The 25,724-nt window shown below is 55.0% G+C and overlaps 7 protein-coding genes across 7 annotated transcripts; 5 read left to right on the forward strand and 2 right to left on the reverse strand.

Moving 5' to 3' along the window:
- Positions 1-1,284: 1,284 nt before the first annotated feature.
- Positions 1,285-3,519, forward strand: PG986_007555 (major facilitator superfamily transporter; the record flags this gene model as incomplete). The annotated part of the gene is made up of 9 exons (XM_066843777.1): positions 1,285-1,303; positions 1,383-1,669; positions 1,731-2,052; positions 2,131-2,238; positions 2,302-2,404; positions 2,464-2,641; positions 2,701-2,741; positions 2,807-3,070; positions 3,228-3,519. 9 exons carry the CDS (start codon positions 1,285-1,287, stop codon positions 3,517-3,519), a joined length of 1,614 nt encoding a protein of 537 aa, XP_066699889.1.
- Positions 3,520-4,392: 873 nt separating this feature from the next.
- Positions 4,393-5,396, forward strand: PG986_007556 (methylisocitrate lyase; the record flags this gene model as incomplete). Its single annotated transcript, XM_066843778.1, has 2 exons — positions 4,393-4,530; positions 4,599-5,396. The coding sequence occupies 2 exons, from the start codon at positions 4,393-4,395 to the stop codon at positions 5,394-5,396; spliced, it is 936 nt and encodes a 311-aa protein (XP_066699890.1).
- Positions 5,397-6,891: 1,495 nt separating this feature from the next.
- On the reverse strand, positions 6,892-7,158 carry PG986_007557 (uncharacterized protein; the record flags this gene model as incomplete). The annotated part of the gene is made up of 1 exon (XM_066843779.1): positions 6,892-7,158. One exon carries the CDS (start codon positions 7,156-7,158, stop codon positions 6,892-6,894), a length of 267 nt encoding a protein of 88 aa, XP_066699891.1.
- A 4,573-nt stretch (positions 7,159-11,731) lies between these two features.
- PG986_007558 (CAP-Gly domain-containing protein) lies at positions 11,732-14,412 on the forward strand (the record flags this gene model as incomplete). Its single annotated transcript, XM_066843780.1, has 3 exons — positions 11,732-12,255; positions 12,414-12,540; positions 12,580-14,412. 3 exons carry the CDS (start codon positions 11,732-11,734, stop codon positions 14,410-14,412), a joined length of 2,484 nt encoding a protein of 827 aa, XP_066699892.1.
- Positions 14,413-16,008: 1,596 nt separating this feature from the next.
- PG986_007559 (alpha-mannosidase) lies at positions 16,009-19,308 on the forward strand (the record flags this gene model as incomplete). The annotated part of the gene is made up of 3 exons (XM_066843781.1): positions 16,009-17,440; positions 17,595-17,908; positions 17,962-19,308. The coding sequence occupies 3 exons, from the start codon at positions 16,009-16,011 to the stop codon at positions 19,306-19,308; spliced, it is 3,093 nt and encodes a 1,030-aa protein (XP_066699893.1).
- Positions 19,309-19,917: 609 nt separating this feature from the next.
- On the forward strand, positions 19,918-21,119 carry PG986_007560 (60S ribosomal protein uL10; the record flags this gene model as incomplete). The annotated part of the gene is made up of 4 exons (XM_066843782.1): positions 19,918-19,994; positions 20,092-20,125; positions 20,221-20,565; positions 20,622-21,119. 4 exons carry the CDS (start codon positions 19,918-19,920, stop codon positions 21,117-21,119), a joined length of 954 nt encoding a protein of 317 aa, XP_066699894.1.
- A 353-nt stretch (positions 21,120-21,472) lies between these two features.
- On the reverse strand, positions 21,473-24,658 carry PG986_007561 (MutS2 protein; the record flags this gene model as incomplete). The annotated part of the gene is made up of 2 exons (XM_066843783.1): positions 21,473-24,043; positions 24,143-24,658. The coding sequence occupies 2 exons, from the start codon at positions 24,656-24,658 to the stop codon at positions 21,473-21,475; spliced, it is 3,087 nt and encodes a 1,028-aa protein (XP_066699895.1).
- Positions 24,659-25,724: the final 1,066 nt, after the last annotated feature.

The following is a 25,724-nucleotide window of genomic DNA, read 5'->3' on the forward strand; positions in this document are numbered from 1 at the left end:
GGGGGATATACATCCGTACGACCTGCGCCTGGCGGGGACAGTGCCAGCCATGCCCAAATCCATTTTGAACGATTCCCGTAACCTTTCGTCACTCATTGCTTTGCTGAGCCCTGATACTCCGGCAGGACCTCCCGAGTCATATTGCAGCCACTAGGGATGAAATTCATCGTGCCATGAGATTTCCCTATGCAACCCAATTCGAGAGGCCTTTGCTTTTCTTTATTCCTTTCTTTTTTTATTCTCCTTTTTCTTCCTCTTCTATCTCTTTCTCTCTTTTTTTGGGTGTTAGTGAATAACCGCAAGCCTGTCTGATCTTTGAACTGAACACTTGATCCTCAGATACTCCGAGAAACACTAGGCGTGGGTGGCACAGCACTGTAGTCGCGGCTCCTACACATATACACAGATACATATGCACCACATATATACACATATACATGCGCACATAACACACATTGATGCACATATATGATGTTGATGATGGTGATAATGATATAGCCGAAAGAGGAGGATACCGTGGCCAGGCTTTACCTCGGGCCAATTGCTTGGGGAGCCAGCCGGCTGTTGTCACGGGGAGTAAGCGGACAATAGGGAGGGAGGGAGGGAAAGAGGGCTAGCGAGCTCAGATGAACTAAACCCCACACATCACATCAATTAGGTTACCCCATTACCCCATCGCCTTCTGTGGCCCACAGCTGCGGGATCGGCTTTCTGCTTACGGCTGGCTTACTCTTGCTGGCTGGCTGACTCCTCCTTGGGCTCCTCCTTGGGCTCCTCCTTGGGCGGGGGGAGGGGGAGACAGGCAGTACCTGGATTGAAGTTGATGCTGAAGAAGAAGGTGTTTGCACTTCTCTCGATGGCGCGCCCTCTCGGTTTGTCTCAGCTGTGCAGTCATGACTGCGGTCTACTGTGAAGGCCAGCCCAGACTCTCGCCCCGATGTATTTGCGAGACAGCTTGGGTGTCCAAGGGTGCTAGCTAGCGTTGAGATGGGAGGGGCGTGGCCGCATCGGCGGCTGCTCACCAGCAAACGCTATCTACATGTAGATGTATCTGAAGTATTCAGCAAGTCATTGGCCGCTCCGATCCGGGCAAGCCGCCGAGACCTAGTGCGCATCACCAGAGCGGTTCTTATAAAGCCCTCATCCGAGCAGAGCACTCTCTCATCTGATGGTGAAGATAGCCGAAACTGTCGCTTACTGACACCCCCGGCTGCTGCCGTTTGCTGCTTGCTACTTCGCAAGCTACTTGGCCCCCTGTTCTGACTCAGTCACTCCATCTCAACAATGTTCGGGAAAGCTTCGTGTACGTCCCTAGCACCCCTCCGAGAAGGTGTCGGCGGCGTCCCCGGCTATGCTGTGAATACTCACCTCGGAGGATGTAGCCAGCGCAGTGGACGAGAAAGCCGAGCAGCCCATCGCCGTGCCCGCTCACAATACTTATCACCCCGGCAGCGATGACGCTCTTCCCTCTGGGGACGATACGAACGTGCTGTGCCCTCGGCACACCACGCAAAGGAAGATCGTGACTCGCATCGACTTCCGCCTCATGCCCTTTTTGATCATTCTCTACCTTTTGGCATTCTTGGATCGTGTCAACATCGCCAATGCCCGCTCCTTCCATCTGAGCGAAGACCTTGGCCTCTCGACGGTTCAGTATAGCACAGCGTCAGTAGCCGGCCGGCCTAGGGGATTTCTTCCTTCCAAATGGACATTTTTTGACACTCGGGCAGCTTAACAATGTTCTTTGTGCCGTACGTCTTCTTCGAGATACCCAGCAATATCCTGCTGAAGAAGTTCACGCCCAGGATTTGATAAGTCGCCCGCCCCGAGCCGCGAAAATCTGGGCTAACTCAATGTACGTTGTCAGGTTGTGTCATAGGGTTTGGGTGCATGTCGATTTTCCAGGGTCTGGTCCAAAATTATGCCGGTTTGCTAGCGACGAGGTATGTGCAAGGTCCTCTCGATTGCCATCCAGAACAAGACTAATCGTTGCCAGGTTTTTTCTTGGTCTTTTTGAGACGGGAATGTTCCCTGGGTGCTTCTACCTCCTGAGTGAGTCGTTCTATGCTTGCCAGTTGGGCAAGAGGCCCGTTCGATTTGGTCAAGAACAATGCTAAAAGTGGCAACCAGGCATGTGGTACCGACGTGACGAGGCGCAGAAAAGATACAGCTTGTTCTTCTCGTCCACCAGTCTGGCGGGAGCCTTCGGCGGTCTGCTGGCATCTGCCATCGGTAAAAGTCAGTAGCACATCTGGCGTGTGTTGTTTTAGGGGCAGCCCTCACTGACTTTGTTGGGTGCAGTGGACGGTATCCGCGGCTACCATGGTTGGCGCTGGATCTTCATACTCGAGGGCACCCTCACTGCCGTAGTCGGGCTGATCTTCTTGTTCACGTTCCCGTCCTTGTGGGTTGTTCCTGTCACTTTGTCTGTCTCACCGGTCCCAACGCTGACATGTTTCCAAGCCCCGAGCAAGCCATGTGGCTCAAAGAAGATGAACGCGAATACGTCAAGGCTCGCTTGCGGGCCGACCAAGGACATAATGCCGTGGAAAGAAGGATCAGCTTGCGTGACGTCGGAACGGTTCTGAAGGACTACCGAGTTATACTTGGCGGTCTCATGTATTTTGGATTAATCGTACCGGTATGTTTGTGTCTGTATGGTCATGTTGCGCTGAATAACCAGCTGACTCCTCGTGCAAGGCATACGGCTATGCCTTTTTCGCACCCACGATTATTGCTACGTAGGTAGCCCCGAGAACCGGCGTCTGAGACTGATGTGTGTCCTGTACCCGCTGACCCCTGGCAGTTACAAGTATAACGCCATCCAAACACAACTACGATCGGTACCGCCGTGGGCCGCCTCCTTCGTCTTCTCCTTGGTGATTGCCGCAATTTCAGACCGCTTCAAGCACCGCTACCTCTTCACTTTGATACCGATGCTCATATCCTTTGCTGGCTTTGGCATTCTGCTCAATGTCCATGATAACCTGGACTTGCAATACGGTGCTTTGTTCCTGGTCGTCATGGGCATCTACGGCTCCATGCCCATCACCGTCTGCTGGTTCAACATGTAAGCAATCAGTGTCCAGACCCCTTTTGATGCGGTCGTTGTGCGATTCATGATTGTTCTCTCTCTCTCTCTCTCTCTCTCTCTCTCTCTCTCTTTTTCTTTCTTGTGGTAAAAGTGATGTCAAGGTGATTACACCATACTGATCTCCAAAATGTAGGAATTTGGGTGGCCACCACCGGCGGTCCATAGGCACCGCGTGGCAGATCGGGTTTGGCAACATTGGCGGCATCATAGCGACGTACGCATTCGATGACGCTCCATACTTCAAAAAGGGTTATTCGATTGGTGTAGCTTTCACTGCGCTGAGCGCCGCGTCTTGCGCCGCGTATCTTGCAGCCATCATGGGCGAGAACAAACGAAGAGCGAAGGCCGTTAGGGACGTCGGGCTCTCCGAGTACGAAAAGGGCGAACTCGGGGACCTGAATCCAGAATTCAGATACATGTATTAGATGCACGGGACGGACCCATGGGGGCCAGGAGGATCGAGCGTCAGGCTACTGGGTAGGCCGACTCTTTAACAATGGGCGTTCGAAAGCCTCAGCTCCTGTCCAGCCTCTGTCCGACGATACCAACTTCGGGAAGGCCGAACAGCTCCATAGACTAGTTGGGCATTTGTCAATGCAAACAAAAACACTGTCGGGCGATTTTTACCAGAGTAATACCACTGCAAAGGCTCTGACACAACGCGCTGCTTTAGTCTTTATGAATGAGAAACAGTACCTAAGGTTCGGTGACCCGGGACCGAGGTCGGCTACCTACATGAGCGGGATCCGATAGAACCAACGATCCGGAACCGAGGGCTCCGGCAGGGAAGCGTCGATCCCCGCAGCCATTACGATCAAAACGATGGAGTGGTGCTGGTTATTCCCGTTAGACTAGTGTCTACCCTACGGCATTGCTAGCTGGCTCCATAGATGGAGTATATCGAATCCCACCCATCTGGATCCAAGCAGAGTGGCATCCTAGAGCCATCGACTCCCGGGTAGTCCGAACAGATCGTCCAAGAGGTCCCAATATTCTCCACAACCCGAGAAACCTGAAGCATCTCCGCCACGTTGCTGGCCCTCACCGACCGTCTCTCGCCCCTCCTCGGGATACCAAACCCCAGTCCGAGAACGGAGCGCCTTCATTCAGTAGTGACCTCATCTATTTATGTATGAAAATAACCCATAAGGAGAAAATTTCGGGTTGTCTGATGTTTCTCATTCATTCCCACTACCATAGTTTTGACCCGGCACGAGTCGACATAGAACAAAAGATCCCACTTGTTCCAGATCCAAAGTCACCTCGACGCTCAGACATTCAAGCCCGCCCATCACAGCATGGCTGCACAGCAAAAGGGCGCCGCCAAGCTGCGGCAATACCTCGCCGACCCGGAGAAGATCGTCATCTGCCCCGGCGTTCATGATGGCATCACGGCGCGGATGGCCCTTCACGTTGGATTCGACGCCCTCTACATGGTAAGGTGGAAGCGTTCTGGCTACCCACGACCTATTTGACACCGAAACGCTAATACATCCAATCACAGACCGGTGCCGGCACAGCCGTCTCACGGTTGGGCCAGCCCGACCTGGGTCTCACGACGGTCGACGACATGGCCACCAACGCGGGCATGATCGCGGGGCTGGACCGGAACGTGCCCGTCCTCGCCGACGCCGACACGGGCTTCGGGGGTCCCCTGATGGTCGCGCGCACGACGGAGAAGTACATCCTGCAAGGGGTGGCCGGCTTCCACATCGAGGACCAGGTGACGACCAAGCGGTGCGGCCACCTGCTGGGCAAGGAGCTCGTCGAGGCCGAGACGTACTGGGCGCGCATCCGGGCCGCAGCGCACGCGCGCGCTTGCATGGGCTCCGACATTGTCATCATCGCGCGGACGGACGCGCTGCAGTCGCTGGGGTACGACGAGGCGGTGCGCCGGCTCAAGGGCGCCGTCGAGGCCGGCGCCGACGTCGCCTTCCTCGAGGGCATGGAGAGCCGCGAGCAGATGCGCAAGGTCGTGCAGGCGCTGAGCCCGACCCCGTGCTTCCTGAACATGGTGGGCGGCGGCGTGACGCCGCTCATCAACGCGCGCGAGGCCCGCGAGCTCGGCTTCAAGATCGTCATCTGGCCCATGTGCGGCATGTCGGCCGTCTACCTGGGCATGCGCGAGTTCGCCCGCGAGCTCAAGGAGACGGGCGAGATCAAGGAGCGCTACGTCACGGCCGACGACGGGACCAGGAAGGTCGACGGCAGCGTGCGGGACGTGTTCGAGCTGTGTGGCTTGAAGGAGTGCAGCGCGTTCGATCAGGAGGTCGGGGGCTCGAGTTTCCTCAAGGGTGTATAGGTCAGAGGCGGCACAGTTTCTCTGTGTACATACGAGCAGGGTGGAGATGAAATTAGGGGTGTTTCCACGATACGATATATAAAGTCAAATGATACCACCATAAAGCCACGAGTTGGAGACTGCTGGATCTTGCATTTGTATTTACTTGCCCACCTCCTCCCTTTTACCCTCCTCCACGGAGACGAGTCTTCCCCTGTAGCCACACCCGTTTCCAACCCCTTTCCTTCCGGTCGCATATTACAAAAGGCTGCGTTGTCCCTGCGCATCACCATGGCCTAGTCCATGCCAGCGCCAAAGACCTTGATGGGCCGGTGCTGCGCAAGAGGAGTACGACAGATAGGTAACATTCTAGAAGCTTTGACATCGAATGGGGGTAGAGACGGCCATTTCCCGGCTGGACCGTGTCAGTTGCTCGTACTGTCTTAGACCGTACGGTATAACAGTATACCAAGGGAGGGTGGAGTCGACATAAGAGAGAGAGATAGAGAGCGGGTTCCATCGGGTCGATCGAACCGAGTGTTGGGGACCAGGGGTCGCGAGAGTGGATAGCCCTTGTGTGACGAGGGCTGGAAGGCTTGCCGCTGTGGATGGACACTCCTCCTCGGGAGGGGTTCGCGCGTGGGGGCATGCCATGAAGTGGGTTCCCGTGAACGTGTCTGCAGCCAGCTACAGTAGCCACATGTTCGGTTCTGCCACCCGTCAGATTGCTTCGCCGACGTCAGCCCAGCAGGTCGTTTCGTGTATTATGTCATGCATGCAGCAATGGAGCCGGTTCCTATGAGTCAGGATGGACTACAAGTGATGGACGGTGAGATGGGCGCAGAGTATAGCAGCAACACCCAGAACATCCAGAGCCAGAGCAACATCAGTTTAAAAAAAAACAAAAAACAAGTCTATTATAACCAGTCTTCCCGCTAAAGAAATCTATAATCGTAGCTGGGGCCTGAGCCAAGTTAGAATTATATAACAATGGCGACGTTTTCTTCCCCCTGTATAGTGTTCCGTCCATCCACACCCGACAGGGTATTTGTTGTCAGCTGGTGATCGAAACTCATCAACGCCCGTTTGCTCCAGACCATCCAACAGGCCGTTAGAAGAAACGGTTGTCAGTGGTTCGTCCTGATGAAACGTTGTGATTGTCGAAACGCCATCATCGACTGGCAAAGAAGCTTTAGTTGGAGGGAGCATGATGAGAAGGATGGGCAGCGCCAGCATCGTGTATGCGTTTTCTTTTTTGTCGATATTAGCTGGCATGATAGCAATCACCCAGTTACAACCTCCGTCGCCGCCGCCGCCGTCGTCTATAATCAACCCCCTTCCCCCTTAACGTCCAGTCCAATCCATCCCGTAGATCGTTCTTAGGTTGACCGTGTAGGCCGGTGGGGCATCCGAAGTCCTGCATTCGAAGCCGGGGTCACAGGAGTCTTGAGGTGACATGGTTCTTGGAGGGGATCATGGTCAAGTCAAGTCAGGTGTGAAGCGAAGCATGGGTGCTTCATGGCTTGGTTTGCTTGGCGGCGGCGAAGGGCATGGCGCTCATACGCGATAGGATGCTTTTTTGGAGGCCTTTACGCTCGTCGGGATCTACTGCCTTCGCGATGTCTGACACGGCGCCCAGAACCTTGATGTGTTCTTTCTTGAGTTCCTCAAACGACTCGTCGAGGGTGATGTGCCAAGGGTACAAGACGAATACTTGGAACCCCAGGGCCGACGAAGCCACAGCAAAGTTGGTCATGGAGACCAGACGAGTCAGGAAGACCATGATTGCTGTTGTGAGTTGGGAACAGTGTAGAAGAAAAAAAAAGAAACAACGAGGAGGAACTCGGGGCGGGTATGTGTGTGTGTGTGTTGTGAGAGCTGACAGAGTGTGCGAGCGAGAGAGAGAGACTTGAGTTGGCGTGGGAAGAACAGTAGATCGAGCGATGCTAGGGGATGGCTAGGAATGGAGGTTAAAGAAAAAATCACCGACAAAAGAGAGTAGTATTACAAAACGATGATTTCGAGCTGGGACGGAGGAAGACGGTGGTTTAAAAGGAAACCTTAGGGACTTTCTGGGATCACATGAGCTCGCCGGGCGAGTACAATGAAACACCGAGCGAGAAGGCCCTTCGCCATTGTCGGCGCTTCTTCAATGGGCTGGGTGGGTCTTCGGGCTGGATTGGAAGAAGGTCAAGGAAGATGTCGCGTGTGCCCAACTAATCAACGTGGTGAAAACCCACGAGCCAGGCCGGCGCAGCGACATGACGAGCCAGAAGGGGCCACAGGGCACCCAAGGCCTCGGTTATTGCTCGCCCGTCATCGGGAGCCAGTACCGGCCTGCCCTGTCTTTGTCTTGACTAATAGCGAGCGATCCCTAGCGATCCTTCCTGGCCAGACCCGTGGGAGAGCAGGTGGAAGAGTGCGAGGGGATAGCCTTGCAGCTCGTTGTCCGCCGTCTGTTGCAAGAGCGGGCATTTCTGGGCATTTCTGGGCTTCAGAGCGGCCGGATCGTGGGAGTGGAGCCCATTTGCCAAAGTGGCCTGACAATCATACGATGCTCAACCTGGCCCGCTATAAGAGCGCACCCTCCCAGCTCTTCCCATCCCTTGACGTGCCGCTGACGGGACGCTCTGCCCAGGGAAACCTCGAGAGCCACGAGGGCCATGCGAACCACGCGAACCACGCTCCTTCAGTGTGACGTAGGTAGCAGCTTCTGCTGTGTGTGGCTCATGTTGGGACGACCCTCTTGTCCTCTGCGCTCCTCCAAGGGTCGAGATGCTAGCAGGCTTAGGTAGATAGAGAGGGTCTCGAGAGGGCCAGGCACCAGGCCGTATTACATCAACAGAATGACCGACAGAAGCACACCTTCTGGACATACCCATCGGACGCTTGGCTCCAGCCTGGAAGGGAATCGGCTGCTAGTGTCTCCGCAATCCCGTCCCGGTCAGTCGGACCCCTTCGCAGACCCTTCGGTCGCCTCGCTCTCACTGCCGCAGTTCCACTTGTCTGTGCACATCATCACATCACGCGCGTCCTGAGAGGCATTGCAGACCATGCTTTTTTTTTCTTGTTCTTCTTCTTCTGCTGTTCTTTCTCGAAAATCTGGAAGGCGTCGCCCATCTTCACTTGCCGGCTTTGGGTCCTGGGCCGCCGTCTCATTCGCAAGACCCCATCGTCGTGGGCTGCATCGCTTTTGGTGGGACGGGTACGGGCTGTAACTCGGACATTCGTCACGCCGTCACGCCATCACTGAAATTAGCCAGGTATTGGAACACATCCCTTAATACAGAAAAACCCCCAAAAGAGGTGGGGAGTACGGCCGTCCATTTGATGGAAGACTTCATCTACTTGATCCTCTACCACGTAATACTAAATCGCCACATATCTCGTTTGATTGATGCATGTAATAGCGTGCTATTCTTCGCCCTCGACTGAGATGAGTCGACATGAAAAAGACGCATAATGTATTTACTTTTTCTCTAGTGAGAGGGGCCGGCATCGCCTCTTATTCTAAACTGCACAGAAAAGGAATACGTAATGGCATCTCGCTCTTCTTACAAAACAATGCCACCTACGTATGTAAGTAGGCTATGGCCGGAACCAAGAGCTTCTTGGTATGACCACAGAGAAAACAAGTGCAGCCGTACTCAGCCCGGAATTTTTGACGAGAGAAATGAAATGCACCAACAATTAGGTATCCGCGTACCTGCCAAGCAAAAAGAGCAAGCAATCCTTCAAAAATCGACGCCTGCAGGATTCGAACCTGCGCTCCCGAAGGAAATGCCTAACCTATGTAACTCAGAGGAGCACATAGCAGGGCATCGCGTTAACCACTCCGCCAAAGCGCCTTAGTTGTTGGATGGTTGATCGTCTCCGTATTATAGTATATACCAGGTATGCTGATGACTACTAGCTGCATACACGTATGTACTCAATCGCGGGTCAAGCCAGAAGTCAAGCCTTTTTAAACCCACCATCCCGTCCACTTCCCGTAATCAGCCAGCTGTGGTTGCAAATATCGGAAGGATAGACCCATTCTAGCAAATGTAATCGTATTCAAAGATGAAGCCGCTTCTTCCCGTTGCTAATCTTACCTGCAAGATCTTCTTGGTTATGGTTAATGAGTATTATCGGAGTAGTTTCGGAAGATGTACATGCATACATAGTAGAGATGGGATACACTGAGGTGTGAACTGGTTATAGATACCTACCCTGTAGCAGCCAGTCTTAGAGACCATGGTGGTCTGGGCAAATATCTGATAGATACCGACTTGCGTGAATCTCGGTATGCTCCTCGGGCTCTTTGCTCTACCTGCCTACTTCGTACATGCGTGCGCTGTCTCGGCTGTGGCTCAAGAGACTTGGAGAGCCAGGAAGAGGAACAGGTGGAGAGAACTACTGCACGTAGACTGATCGGTGATCATCCGTACTTACAGAGGCGGCTAGCAAGGATACTTTAGTTAGCCCCTTTCGCCCTGATGCTTAATCGGCACGGATACTGCTGTGTTCAGCCCTGGCGAGATTGAAAGTGCAATGTGAGCACAGGTTTCTCCAGCAAAGGCCAGCCTCCGTACTGCGATACCTTGCATTTGACGGGACATAACGGCTTCTGTCAGTCAACCGTCTCTTGTCTACTTGCAACGGTCGCGGCCGAACAAGCGGGATGGTACTCGCACGATGCCAGGCACGAGAGGCGTCCCTGGAGTCACCATTTCCTGCTTCATGTTGATAACAAAAGGCCACACTAGCAACCCCAAGTGTAAACAAAGCGGCAGCCCCCGTCCAATAACGAGCTGGTGGCCGCGCGCGACGGGCTCCCGTCATCTGCCAAAGATAACCACGATGCTTCTGGCCAGCCAATAGGGCTGGCCCCTCGGACCAGTCCATCACCATTGCGTCTGCAACCCGCAGCTGCTACCTGCAGCACCACGGATGTTGCAATTTCAATACAGTGCCATCGGGAATACTTGGAGTGAGGGGATTCGTTCCGGAGAGGAGGGGGCTCAAACCCCAACAGGCTGGCCAGAGGAAACACTGCCCCGGGAATTGTGAGACTCTGTTGTGATTAGCCAGACCGGCTCTTTGACATGTCGATTATGGCCCGTTGTAGCGAGCGGTGACGGCCAGAGCTGCTCCATGAGGCGCTGAGACCATACTAGCTGGACCTGCAGGCTGATTAGCACATGAAGTCTGCCGGCCCCGTCTGCTTTAAAGACGACTGGGAGGCTGCTGCTTTTCTTCGCCCTTCCGTGTAAGAGAAAGAGAAAGAAAAAGGTCTGAGACTTTGCAGTGCACCAACCTGGAACGTCTCGACCACAGACCGCTGCGCATCACGGACCACAGCGACCAGTTGCTCGGGTGTTCGGATTCCTCGCTAGCTTTGCCTCCCAATACCCGGCTTTAGGCCTTCGCAGTCAGCCCCTGATTGATCCCAGGCTCAGGTGCCGCACCCAGCACCCGGCACCCGGCACCCATTGAGACGAAGCCCACCACCCACGACACCATCACCGCGGCACAATCTGCTTCCTGGGTTCGCAGCGCCGCTGTGCTGAGAGAGGTCTTGCTTTTCATACCTTTCTTGCCCGCCAGGTGTGGGTGGCATTCGATCTGGGTTGGCAATTTCAGAGAGAAAAGAACTAGGTCATAACTACCCCGTTTCCCAGCCCATTCTCTTGTCGGTTGCTACGTCCAAACCCCCAGGTCTCCGCTACGTCTCCCAAAGTTGCACCTCTATCTATTCGCCGACTGTCCGCCCTGCTTTTGCCTACATCCTAACCTAGGTTACCACCTCGGATATGGTTGGGACTCCATAGAAGCGGTAGTAGGGCTTCGATAACTTCCCTTCACAACTTCCAGGGGCCTCATCGGCATGCCGGGGCTGCTGTTACGCCACCAGGCCTGGTAACATACGGTATCTTCCGGACTGCGCACTTTGTTGCTACCTACCTCCATTGGAACATTGAGCCTACCTTGCCGGCTAAGCCAACCCCCAGGTGCATGCTTCCTTGGCCCTCCAGCACTTGCGCCCGTTGCTCTTGAATCGACCCGAACCCCCTTCCCAAACTCGCCTTTAGCAGGTTCAAGTACTTAGGCACGCTTCTTAGTTAGGGGCCAGTATTGGCGACCGGCCCTGCAAAGCACTATTTACTTTAGGGTCGCACCCCCCGACCCAAAACCCGGGCTACTCGTTAGTTTAGTTGCTGCAGGCCCATTGAAGCGGTGGGAGCCAGTGGATTGGCTGGGATTGAAGGAAAACAAAACAGAGAACCTTTTAGAAGGACAAGACGAAGAAGAGCAAGGAAGAAGCAGCAGCAGAAGAAGCAAAAGCAAGGGGAAAATAGACAAAATTGCCCACCATGGCTTCAATGGCAGCACCGACTACTTCCTTACCTACACCCCAATCGCGACAGCAAACACTATCGCGAGGCAGCAAAAAGTCGGCAATTGGCACCGCTTCCACCCCCAACCTAAATTCGCTCTACGCCGCCCATTCGCGACTGGGTCCCGGCGCGGGTGCTCTTGCGCGCAAAGCTTCCTTTGCCGCCCTGACACCCGGCTCCCTAGCAGCTATCCCCGACGACAGCGAGAGTTACGCCATACATAGTGTCCTAAATAGCGACTTCGATCACCGCAACAACAACACCAACAGCAACCTCCATCCTCCCCCATCTCCACGCAGAATGGCGCCCGCCACGCCGGCGAGAGGCGCCAGCGCTCTAGACCACGATCTAGCCGTCGGCGATGCTGTCGACGTCCCCGGCAACATGCACGGCACCGTCCGTTTTGTTGGCTCCGTTGCTGGGCGCAAGGGAGTCTTCGCCGGCGTCGAGCTGCACCCGGACTATGCTGCACGCGGAAAGAATAACGGCGACGTTGATGGGTGAGTGCACCGTCTCCTCATCGTCATCATCACCATAATTTACTTGCCCTTCTGCCTTCCACCAGGTACTGACTTGTGACTGCAATTACAGGGTATCGTATTTCACGACTCTGACCCCCGGCGCCGGCATATTTGTACCTATTTCGAAGCTCTTTAAGCGCGACAACGGAGGCTCATCTTTCCCCCGACCCCGTCGGGCAACTCGTCACTTGCCGCATTACGAGTGTCCAGCCAACACAGCACAAGCTTCACGCCGCCCACGCCCTCGGTGCCCAAGTTCAGTCAGTCAGTAGGGCCCGGAAGAGCTCCTAGTCCGGCGGGCAGGAGATCCAGGACGTCCTTGGCGAGGCCCGAATCTCCCGTTCGCAGGCTGCAGCTCAGCCCTGCTCCTCGCCAGGGTTTGGCCGCACCCGGCCCCCGAAAACACCAGTCCCTGCCCGTTATGGCACGCCATCTATCGGCAAATTTTCCGCGAGCGTGCGTGGCACAACCGGAGACCCCAATAAGAGGTTGGAACGCAAGCCAAGTATAGTTCCTAGGAGCGCATCTGCCATGGGCCAGGCCTCGTCACTATTTGGTGGGGAAGATGAGGCTACACCCCTTGGCCGTGCTACACCAGTCGGCCGTTCAATGAACAACGGGAGTATTGGGTCTATGTCGAGCTTAAGGATGCGCCCATCATCCCGCGCTGCCGCCGCGAACGACGAGGAGATTGAACGCCTCAGATCACAGCTGGATGACCGGGACCGGCAATTGAGAGACCAGGCTTCTGCGTTGGCCGAGATGGAAAGCAGCGTCACGGAGCTGACCTCGCTCATGGAACACGGTAATTTTGGCAAGCCCAGACCTAACAATTTGGACGACAAAGACTCGGGCCAACTACGAGCACTGCTTAGGGAGAAGAACGAAAAAGTTGCCTTGCTCACTGCCGAGTTCGACGCACACCGTGCCGACTTCCGCAGCACCATTGACACCCTGGAGATGGCGAGCACAGAAACGCAGCGGGTCTACGATGCCAGGATCCGCGAATTGGAGCAGGAGATTCACGAGATGCAGGAGCGAGGAGAAGATGTTGATAGTGTGGCACGCCAGCTGAAGCAGCTCGAGGAGCTTGTCCAGGAGCTTGAGGAGGGCTTAGAGGACGCTCGTCGAGGAGAAGCAGAGGCACGCGGGGAAGTGGAGTTCCTGCGCGGTGAGGTGGAACGAACACGCACAGAGCTTCGACGAGAACGCGAGAAGGCATCGGCCGCCTCGAATGGTGGCCCCGATGGCCCAGACACGCTGTCGCTGTCCAAGGAATTGGAGAAGAAGGAAGATGAGATTAGAGGTCTCAAAGCCATCATCCATTCCCTAAGTCGAGACAACGAGTCCCCAGACAAGACCCCGACGCAGCCACAACGGACCCAATCATTCGACAACTCCCATCATGGCTTCACCGAAGCCCGGATAGCCAGAGAAAAGCTCGAACGTGAGGTCAACGAGCTCCGTGGCCTTGTTGAGACGAAGAGCAGCCGCGAGGAAGCACTCGAACATGAACTCGAGACACTGCGCCGAGGGAGTGCTTCAACCCAACGCACCAGCCAGATGACCATTGGCAGCGCAGATTTGTCCTCGTACCGTGACTCCAAGGGAACGATCATACCCGCGCGGGAAACCCGCTCACCCGAGCAAAAGCGGGTGCCTGCCCTCGAGACCATGCCCGAGAGTGATGCGTACTCATCTGTCACAGAGAGTAGCACTCTCTGGTGCGAGATCTGCGAGACAGCAGGCCATGATATCCTGACTTGCACCAATATGTTCGGGCCTCAGCAAAACCAAAGCCAAAGTCGGGATCAGGGCCAGGACCAGGGCCAGGATCATGGAAGTCCCAAGTCTGCAAAGCCGGGAAAGGATGCGGGCCCGGAAGAAGCCGAAGACCTGAGCCACCTGAACGTGCCAAACGCTGAAGGCGAATCTATGCCCCGGCCTTTGACGCCAGTAAGATCCACACCAGCAACAAACCCCCCGCCGGCCAATGTCAGCATTTTGCCCAACCCTACCGATGCCGGGCCCTTGGCTGGCAAGGGCAGCGGTGTTGTCGATCCCGAGAAATGGTGCGCCCTTTGCGAACGCGATGGACACGAGAGCATCGACTGCCCGCTGGAGGACGCGTTCTAGTCTCCCTTGCTGTGCGGATGACGAGTTGTACATATAATTTGGGGCGCTGCGACCCCTGTTGCTGCATTATTCGTGCATCGCGTGTTCTTGTATGCCAGCGGTGCACCCAGGGTTCCCCTTCTCCTTTTGCTTCTTGCAATGATACCACGGCCTTCACCTGAATAGTTTGTAATTTGGTTTATCTGGTTTGCCTCGCGCCTTGGCAACCTGGGTATGGCAGCGGGGGGGGATGTTAGAGGAATAAGACAGGCAACGTCGCCGCTGAATGAGATTACGGGTTCTCACGAGGGCCTTGTTCCTACCTAAGTGCTGCCGAGAATACATTAGTAAAATAACGATATCATGCTACTTTTGCCTTTTGCCGATCGAGGACATCTTGGAAGACATTGCGCAAATCGATCTTGACGAGTACATGTAATAATGGTCGTACGTATAATACAGCCCTGGCGTAGTAGAACGCTATAATCAACCCTTTCAGCGAGTGGCAGCGACAATCAACCCCAGCCCGATAGTTCTGACAGGGTATGTCGTGCTTACCAAAAGGTGTCCATGCTCTCGGCGAGTGACGACTCTGAATCAAGCCTTCGTTTCGCATGACCTGTATGAGCCAACGATCAGGTCTTGTTCGCCGTACCTGTTTAACGCCCTATATACACAATCATACGACCTCCTAGACCTCCGCCACATCCTACATATAGCATCTCTAGGAATCTTTTTTTTTACGGGACCTACATCTCACCTGTTTTCCTGGATACCGGGTTGTCCTTTGATTCTATTCCCCCGAGTTCCAACCAATCCCAGTCTAGTCTGCCCTATCTACTCTACCTAGATACTGGAGGTTGGCCACGCGACCGCCGCCCTGCCTATATATATTGCATATGACAGCAAGAGACTACAAACACAACAAGAACGGATTCCAAATCCCACCATGTGGTAAGTGCCGATTCTTGGGTCAAATTCTCGTCTTTGACGGGGATGTTTCCGATGGCCGAGCGGGGATCGCGGACGTCGATTTGTTGTTCCACAGCCGGCGGCCAGTCAGGGAATACGGACACCTAACCTAGCGCTTCCCCGCAAATGTACTATGCTAGGTTAGGTACGCAGCAAGCCAGGGGCCAAGCAGTTAGTGTGGACATGGGACCTTGCAGTGCATCGTCCCCCACACCCGTTTCGGCTGGGCTGTTTGGCTGTGTGCCACTGTGGGCACCTACAGTAGAGACCTGGAGACCTGGCGACCTGGCGACCTAGCGACCTGACCTAGAGCTCCAAAGTCCCCGCCCGTCCGTTCCTCGCGTCCCTCTCTCCCTTTCTTCGCATGATATCAGCACACCTTGAGCTCATCGAGGATAGCTTGCCGACCAATCAACCTATTTGAGCTTCTTGGGCCCATCCTTCTCTCGCATCCTATAAACATACCCGACCTCGTCTTCTCCTCGCCGTCTTCTCCCCGTTCTATATACCTACGTACCTATATAATACCTTGGTCGCATGTTAGGAGCTAGCTACCGGGACCGACTGATCTGACGCAATCGCAGTGACCACTCCGACAAACCCTACGACATCCTCCCGTCCATCCTCAACCTCCGAGCCACAATCATGGGCGGTGAGCGCACCCAGCCCTCCATGGCCACGGCCTCCGTCGCCAACTATCCCATGCAGGCCGCTGGTCCGGTCGGCAAGCGGATCAGCAACATCTACAAAGAGCGAATTACGCAGTTCTACAGCACCGGCCAATGGGAGAAGCAGAACCTCTTGGCCATGATGTACGAAGGCATCGCTTCTGGCCACCCCCACGTCAAGCTTTCGACCTGGGCTGCCCCGGGCTTGTCTCGTCCCACCTTCGAAGAGGCCATGAAGGGCGACTTCCAGTCCACAAGCGTAGGCGAAAGCTTCGGTCCATCCTGGGCCACTCACTGGTTTAAGATCGTAATAAAAGTGCCTTCCGAGCTGTGCGACAAGGAGCATTTGGAGTTCCAGTGGGATGCTGGCAATGAGGGCATGGTGTGGACGGCAGACGGCAAGCCCTTGCAAGGACTTACCGGCGGGGGAGAGCGTGTCGAGTGGATTCTACCCAAGTCCTTCCGTGATGGCAAGGAGCACACCTTCTACATTGAGATGGCCTGTAACAACATGTTCGGAAATGCTCCTGGAGGTGACAGCATCCAGCCTCCTGACCCAAACAAGCAGTTTCGGCTAGCAAAGGCTGACATCTGTGCTGTCAACATGGACGCTCGTCAGCTCTGGATCGATACTTGGATCATCGGTGATGCCGCCAGGGAATTTCCCGAGGATTCGTGGGAGCAGCACAAAGCCCTGAACGTCGCCACTGCCATCCTCGAAAACTACAAGCTTGGCGACAAGGAGTCTATCAAGAAATGCCGCAAGATTGCCCAGGACTACATTGGCGCCAACGTTGACTCGGCCAAGGTTTATGACAGTGGCAAGGAGGCTCAGGTCTTTGGCATCGGCCACTGTCATATCGACACTTGCTGGCTGTGGCCTTGGGCTGAGACCAAGCGCAAGGTCGCGCGCTCTTGGTCGAACCAGTGCGACTTGATGGAACGCTACCCGGAACTCAACTTTGCCTGTTCGCAGGCGCAGCAGTACCAGTGGTTGGAGGAATACTACCCCTATGTCTTTGACCGCGTCAAGCACAAGGTGAAGGAGGGCAAGTTCCATCCCATTGGCGGTAGCTGGGTTGAGCACGATACCAACATGCCCAGCGGCGAGTCCCTCGTGCGACAGTTTCTCTATGGTCAGCGTTATTTTGAAAGCCACTTCGGAGAGCGTTGTAAGACTTTCTGGCTCCCCGACACATTTGGATACTCGAGCCAGCTCCCTCAACTCTGCCGCTTGGCTGGCATGAACCGTTTCCTCACCCAAAAACTCAGCTGGAATAATATCAACAATTTCCCCCACACTACCTTCAACTGGGTGGCGTTGGACGGCAGCCAGGTCATTTGTCACATGCCCCCTTCTGAGACTTACACCGCAGAGGCTCACTTCGGCGACGTCAAACGGAGCGTCAGTCAGCACAAGTCTATGGACCAGGACCATACCTCTTTGCTAGTCTTTGGCAAGGGGAGATGGCGGCGGCGGCCCGACTTGGCAGCATATTGAGAAGCTTCGTCGGTGCCGCGGTATCAGTGATGAGGTTGGCCTGCTACCCCGTGTCCATCTAGGCAACACGGTCGATCAATTCTTTGATAAGCTCCAAGAGAAGGGCACCTCGTTGGTCACATGGTACGGAGAGCTCTATTTCGAGCTCCACCGTGGCACCTATACGACGCAGGCAAACAACAAACTGAACAATCGCCGGTCTGAGGTCTTGATGAAGGATCTTGAGCTTCTGGCCACCATTGCATCGTTACAGGACAAGTCTTACCAGTACCCCAAGAAGGATTTTGATAAGATGTGGGAGGCAATCCTCCTCTGTCAATTCCATGACTGTCTTCCGGGCAGCTCAATCGAAATGTGCTATGATGACTCCGATGAGGTAAGAGCCACGACCATGTTCACAGATATCACTGCATGCTAACAAAATATCAGTTATACGCCGAGGTCGCAAAGGTTGGCGAGCGCATCTTCAAGGACATCTGTAATTTGTTCAAGGTTCCTGAGATGAAGCCCGCCAGCGTTGGCGACGCGGTTGCCCTTAGCACCCTCCCGTGGCACCGTAAGGAGATTGTTGACATCTCGGAGACCCAGTGCGGCGTTGCTTGTGGCAGCGGCCCTATGCTTAGCATCAAGAACTTCAAGACAGACGGAGGGAAAGCCGTCACAGTCGAGGAAGTTGAGAAGGGCGTATTCGTCATGCAGAACGAGCAGCTGCGCGTCACCGTTGAGAAGGGATGTATCACCTCGCTTTTCGACCGCCAGACAGGCCGTGAAGTTGTAGTCAAGGACGGCAAGGCGAACCAGTTTGTCCTTTTCGACGACAAACCTCTGTACTGGCAAGCATGGGACGTCGAGGTGTACCATCTCGACAGCCGACAAGAGCTTGCGTGCGGGCCGACCAAGATCTACGAGGACAAGGAACACCGTGTAGGTGTCATTACGGAGACCAAGATCAGCGAGAACAGTTCTATGAAGACGATTGTCAGCTTGAGTGCTGCCTTCAAAGGACAGCAGTCTTTCGTTGATGTCACTTGCGACGTGGACTGGCATGAGACCATGAAGTTCCTCAAGGTTGAATTCCCCGTCGATATCACCAATACCGAGGCATCATACGAAACACAATACGGCTTGGTGAGACGGCCGACTCACTACAACACCACATGGGACATGGCCAAGTTTGAGGTCTGCTGCCACAAGTTTGCCGACTTGTCTGAGAACGGCTACGGTGTCTCTATCCTCAACGACAGCAAGTATGGATTTGCCACTTGTGGTAATTTGATGCGACTGTCCTTGTTGCGAGCACCCAAGGCTCCTGATGCCCACGCTGACATGGGCCGTCATACCATCAAATGGGCGATTCTGCCGCATCAGGGATCCCTGGGTGCCACGACAGTCCGTGCCGGCCACAACTTCAACAACCCCTTGAAGGTGTTGTCTGCCCCGACAAGCGACAGTATGAAGACGATGCTGTCGAACCACCCCGTCCAGCTGACCGGCGATTCTTCACTTGTCCTGGACTGCGTCAAACGTGGTGAAGACGACGAGGATATTTCCCATGGCGAGCTCCAGAAACGCAAGGGACAGAGCGTCATCTGTCGGGTGTACGACAGTCTCGGCGGGCAGAGCAGGGGCACGATCAAGAGCACGTGGGATGTCAAGAAGGTATGGAAGACGAATGTTCTTGAAGACGACGAGGAAGAGCTGGATTTGGATAAGAATGGAGGTTTCTCCATCAAGCTCAGACCTTTCGAGGTAGCTACCTATAGATTGCAGTTATAGAGCGGCGCGACCAGGAGCGTGATTCGGCATTGGACTACGGTTGACGAGCTGGCGCACACACGAAGCAACAACAGATTGGCAGCATTTGAGTATCGGAACCCTGGCTTTTGGTTGTGTTGCGCGCGCAGGTTTTGGGGGCTTTGCTGCAGACGTCTGCCGCGCTGCTGCAGAGGACCTTTGTCCCTCATCGCTCGGGCTTTGTGTTATAGGATTACGAAATTGACAACCAACAAGCGATTCTTGCCTACCTAGGTACCTACATCGGTTCACCACCTTAGACCTCATGTTCCCCATAAAAGCGGAAAGCTGGAGGTCACGTAGTATGCAGGTACGTACCTGTATGCAACATGCGGGGTCTCGATTAGTCGACCTGATAGGGACGATAAGCTGATAAGAGTGGAGCGCGAACAAAAAACCCAAGCCCTGGCTCACCCACGCAAATCGGAATTTTGACGTTGAGTTTGGCGCATTGGTTGGTGAGACGGCTACACATTTCCTTCTTCCCTCTCTCTCTACAACAACACAACACCATCCCCATACCTCCCAACATCCAACTAAATAAATAAAAAACCGTTGCCCTTAAAGTCCTAACTTCATACCAAAGAAGAAATGGTGGGCAACAAGTCTGAGTACTTCGGCAAGCTGAAGTCGCTGCTCGAGGAGTACAACTCTGTCTTCCTCGTCAGGTATGTGCGACCCAAAGAAAACCAAAAATAAAATAAAAATTGAAGCCTCGGGGCCGATTGGAACTCGCAAACGCTAACACCGATTCTCTCCCGACAGCGTCGACAATGTCAGCTCCCAGCAGATGCACGAAGTGCGTCAGTCTCTCCGCGGAGAGGCTGTCGTTCTGATGGGTAAGAACACCATGGTTCGCCGTGCCCTGAAGACCTTCATTGCCGACTCCCCGAGTACGAGCGTCTCCTGCCCCACATCCGTGGCAACATCGGTTTCGTCTTCACCAACGGTGACCTCAAGGACATCCGCGACAAGATTCTGGCCAACAAGGTCGCCGCCCCTGCCCGTGCCGGTGCTGTCGCCCCCGCCGATGTCTACATCCCCGCTGGTAACACTGGTATGGAACCTGGCAAGACCTCTTTCTTCCAGGCCCTCGGTGTCCCCACCAAGATTGCCCGTGGTACCATTGAAATCACCAGCGACCTCAAGCTCGTTGAGGCTGGCAGCAAGGTCGGTGCCTCCGAGGCTACCCTGCTCAACATGCTGAACATCTCTCCCTTCACCTACGGTCTGGGCGTTGTTCAGGTCTACGACCAGGGCAACACCTTCCCCCTGAGGTTCTGGATGTTGGCGAGGAGCAGCTCCTGAAGTCCTTCTCGAGCGCCATCACCACCATTGCCGCCATCTCCCTGGCCATCAACTTCCCCACCCTGCCCTCGGTCATGCACAGCTTCTTCAACAGCTACAAGAACCTCGTGGCCATCGCCATTGAGACCGAGTACTCCTGGGCCGCCATTGAGGAACTCAAGGACCGTATCGCCAACCCTGACGCTTACGCTGCCGCCGCTCCCGCCGCGTCCTCTGGCGATGCCGGTGCCTCTGCCGCCGCTGCTGAGACCAAGAAGGATGACTCCGAGGCTGAGGAGTCCGACGAAGACGGTGGCGGTTTCGGTGATCTCTTGTATGTCAACCCCTACCTTTGGAAAACTATTCAAAAACTGACCTTTTTCGCAGCGGTTAAATGCTTCAGCATGAGAACAAAGTCTACGATCGATATGAACCTGGGTATCGGACGGTTTTACGAGACTCTAGATAAACGAAAACCGCCGTTTCATAGGATTGCCAAATGGTAATTGAGTACGCTTCCCATCACAGCGACGACCATAAGTGACGAAAATTTTGCGCAATGTGACAGTGACTGCTGATCAGACCAAGGGCGTCTTGCAGTATGACTTGAGAAAAAGGTATGTCGAACTCACTCCTTCTTTCACATCACTTCCCTGTCAAAGATTTAATAAAAATTCAAGAGCTTTTTAACCCTGAACTCACTTGATGACAAACATTCAACACTATATGAGACACATTCCTACCACACCTGCCTTTGCCGAATCACCATTTATAGAATGCATTGCTGATTCGCTTCGAGGTTACAGATACATAGCGCCTCGAGGCCGTCCATCTTCACCGCCCTTGGTGATCACGAAGCTTATATATCGGCCTGTTGTTCTAGGATCTGTTTGGCTACAGTGATGGCTGCCTCCGGGATTCCTGCCAGACGTGCGACTTTAAGCGCATGGCTCTCCCTGTTTATGCCTTTCCGTAGCTTGTGAATGTAGACAAATCCACCTTGACCATCTTCCTCGACATCTGTACAATACATCTCCACCTGACCGCCTGTCGTGATATGCATACCTCGCTCCTTGACCATGTCGGCCAATGAATGGAAGTGTGTGGCGAATAGCGTGCGGCACTTGTTGATGGTAACGAGATGATGCAGACTTGCAAACGCCACAGCGGTCCCATCCTCGGGGGCAGTGCCCCGGCCGATCTCGTCCATGATGACAAAGGACCGTGGCGTGGCCGCACGCAAGATCTGGGCCGTCTCGAGCATCTCCACCATGAACGTGCTCTGGTCCCGGTAGAGATTATCTGCTGAGCCGACCCGCGAGAAGATGGCATCAACTATCCCGAGCTCAGCGTGGTGAGCTGGAACATAGCAGCCAACCTGGGCTAGTATGGTGATGAGCGCGTTCTGCCGCAGGTAGGTGCTCTTGCCCGCCATGTTGGGCCCTGTGATGAGCCAGAGCCGGCCGTGGCCGGGCACACCGACTAGGCAGTCGTTGGAGGTGAAAGTGCGTCCCTGCTCGTGTAGGCCGCCCTCGACGGTGGGATGGCGGCCACCCATGATCAGAGTCGCTGCCGAGTTCTCGTTGCCGTCGTTGCGGAGCTGGGGCCGCGTGAGTCCCTGCTCGGCGGCGAGGCGGGCGAAGGACGTGGTGACGTCGAGCTCGTCGAGCACGGCGGCGTTGCGGCGCAGGCGGACGAGGTGCAGGACGACCTGGGCGCGCAGCTCGGAGAAGAGCCGGGACTCTTCGGTCTGCATCTGGAAGCGGGTTTCGTGGATGCGCCGGCCTAGCGAGGTCCACTCAGGCGCGTGGAAGGTGCGCGTGCTGCGGCTCGACGAGATGGCGGGCAGGCTGGGGGCCATTTCGGTGAGCCGACGCGTGTCCTTGACGCCCTTGACGTGGCAAATGTGGCCGAGGTTGGGCGTCCAGCGGAGGGTGAGGCTGGCGGCCCCGTAGCGCGTGCGGAGGTCCTCTGTCAGCGCCGTCTTCTCGTTCAGCAGGGCGTCGAGGGCGGCGTGGAGGTCGCGGAGGCCCGGACTGGCGCCGGGTTTCATAATGAACGCCAGATTGTCGTCAGCGTAGTGGTCGCGGATCGAGGTCGGGGTCGCCGGCTTCTTGCGCAGCTTGGGGCTCTTGGGGATGAGCGCCGCGGCCTCCTCGTTGGTGCCCTCGGACGACACGATGCCCTCGGCGAGCGAGAGGAGCTGGGACGTCTCCTGGTCATCGAGCTCGTGCTTCTGGAAGATGCCCTCCTCGTCGATTGAATCGCGGATGCGGTCGGCAAGTTTGGAGACCTTGGTGAGATTTATCCGGGACAGCATGTCCGCGAAGGTACTGCTCTTCCCATCTCGCTTAGAGGCGGGTTTGAGCAGCTTGACGATGCCTTCGGTTGCTCTGATAGTGTTGGCAAGGCCGATGAGATCGTCTGGGTCGCCGCGGCCGAAAGCGAACTTCTGCACGAGGCGTTGCGAATCGTGGCTTTTTCTTAGCAGTTGTATGATCTCGTCACGCAAGTCCGGGTTGTTCAAGAAGTATTCCACTAGGTCCTGTCGCTGCGTGATGGTGTCTAGTGAAGTCGAGGGGGCGATCAGCCATTCGTTTAGTAACCTAGCGCCGCTCTTCGTTACCGTCCTGCGAATCGCGTGCAGAAGGCTGCCCCGGAAGAGGCCGTCGCGGATGGTTTGCTTGATCTCCAGCGAGCGCATGCTGTTCTTGTCGATGGTCATGACTTGCATGCTCTCATGCCGTATAGGTGGTTGTAGCTTCATGCTGAGCCCAATTAGACGGTCCTGGACGTACTGCAGCAAGAGACTACCGGCTTGCGTCTCGTCCTCGGTCAAGCTGCCCAGTGTGTGTGGTGGGATCTCCGATTCCAGCATGGGCGTCCACTCCGAGGTAACGAGAGGGGCCGGGTGCGGACTATAGCTGATCAAGTGCTTATCCTCGGCCAGGATCGTAAACAGGGCATGGTTTGTATCTGACTGCAAGGCTTCATCCACGATGATTTCACGTGGGCTTATGCGGGACAGGATGGATGATAGAGAAGCGAAGTCAGTAGTCTGGACATAGAACTGCCCCGTGGACACATCAAGCCATGCCAAGCCTACAGGTTCGGGGGAGGCGGGCGTCTTCCCATCTATAGAGGCTTCGGTTTCGGGCTTGGCTATGCTGCTGTCAAGCCCGTCCTCGCGAGGGGGACGAGGGATGTGGATTGACATGACATAGTTGTTTGCAAAAGGGTCCATGAAGTTCTCGTCGATCAATGTACCTGGCGTGATGATGCGTGTCACTCTTCTGTCATGCATAAGCCCGTTGGTCTTGACCTTGTCACCGGGGTCATTAGGAAACTCCTCGGCGACGGCAACATAGCAGTTGAATTCCTGGACCAGAACCTTAAGAAACCGGTCTAACTGGAAGAAGGGGAAGCCAGCCTAGAAGTCAAAAGAAGAAGAAGGAGAATTGTCATCAGATTACAGTTCTTAAGTGCCCAGAGATGGCCAAGGAAGGGTTGAGGGGTGGGAGGTGTTTACCATGGAGACAGGGCCAGCACTGGTTTTCTTCTGGGCGACCTTGATATTCAGCAACGGCCCATATTCCTCGGCGTGCTGAAAGTAGAGCTCGTAGAAACCGCCAACGCGTGTCAGCAGCACGCAATTCTCAAACTTTTGCATGTTCCGCCTGGCCTGTAGCACCACGGTTGGGTATGCCGGGCCCTCGTCGTCCCCCGCCGCCGCGGCATCTTCCCCAGACACATCTGGCGTAGCGGCAGGTGTAGACGGGAGAAGGGGCCCTTGTGGCAGGTCTGCAAGATTCACCGTGGTTTTGGTCTTCTTGCCGCGGGTCTGTATGCTGCTGGCCGCCCCAAGAAGCTGCTGCTGCCGCCGGCTAATCTGGGGAAGACGCGGCCTCGAGTACGAGTCAGATCTGGCATTGCAGCGGTAGGCAACGGCCGGGCCCCTGGCGAGGCTGTTAGAGCACAGCACTGGTGTGACTCTGAGCAGTTCCAGTAGGCCTTGTTCAGTTGTGCGCGCCGTGCACCTGCGCATGCCGAGGAGATGGAGTGCCGCGAGAAGGAAAAGAAGAGGGAGAAAAGATCCCCCCAAGCGGAGTTCGGCCGGATTCCGAGCAGAGTTATTCCCGGCAAAGTAAGAGGGAAACGGATCCGGGTACTATTAGTAGCGCAGGTGAAGGAAGTTGGCTCGGGAAGCCAGGGTCGTGGTGTTATAGCAGCTGTTTCGAACCGGGGCTGCGAGGGAAGCGTTTGGAAAATACCATTAAATTAATATCAGTACCCGGCATGCGCACTGTGCACTCTCCCGCATGCGCCTGCCGAAGGTACAGTGTCTGCGCGGGTCATGCAAACTGTGTCTGGTTAGTGCAGATCCTCTGGGATTCCATATTCACACGATAGCGTGCCGTTTCAACATTTCCAAATTCCCGTGGGCATGACAAATGCCACCGCCAATGACTTGCGCCTGCTCTGGCAAACACGTTTCTCACGCTGATCTATATATGAAGAGCACCCGCCCACATCCGGGTTACACGTATGAAGCTACCATAGACGATAGATCGCTATTACTGATTCTACGTAATTTCATATTCACAACACGATCCATATCTTACCTAATAATACCTACCGACCTACCGACCTACCTACACACACACACACACACACACACACAGCCTCCATCGGGGATTTTGCCACACGCACATCACTTATTACTGTCGTCGTGGCACCTTTAACCATACCAATGCCATCATCTCTTATCCCACCAAGCAAAGACGATGTATACCACAAGACAGACAGCCTCACTTCCCCCTTCATCTCCCTACAGACCGAAGACAAAGACGAGCTGAGGGCTCTGTACAAAGCCATCATATACCGAATGCTGGTGGAATGGGACAGGAGGAATTATAACGAGCAATGCTGCGAGCACGACCGATAGCAACTCATATACGTGGCGAGAGACGGGCAGCCAGGAGAGGGCTGAATGGGAATCACCGCAATACAACCACTTACCCTTCTCCCCGACAAATCTGCCGGCGAGGTATCGGTGGCCTACAGTGAAGCTGACACTTGGCCAAGGGCTTCGGATTCAAAGATGGAGGATA

Source organism: Apiospora aurea (genome assembly GCF_038362705.1).
Source record: "Apiospora aurea strain CBS 24483 chromosome Unknown utg000005l_segment0_segment0, whole genome shotgun sequence".
NCBI lineage: Eukaryota > Fungi > Ascomycota > Sordariomycetes > Amphisphaeriales > Apiosporaceae > Apiospora > Apiospora aurea.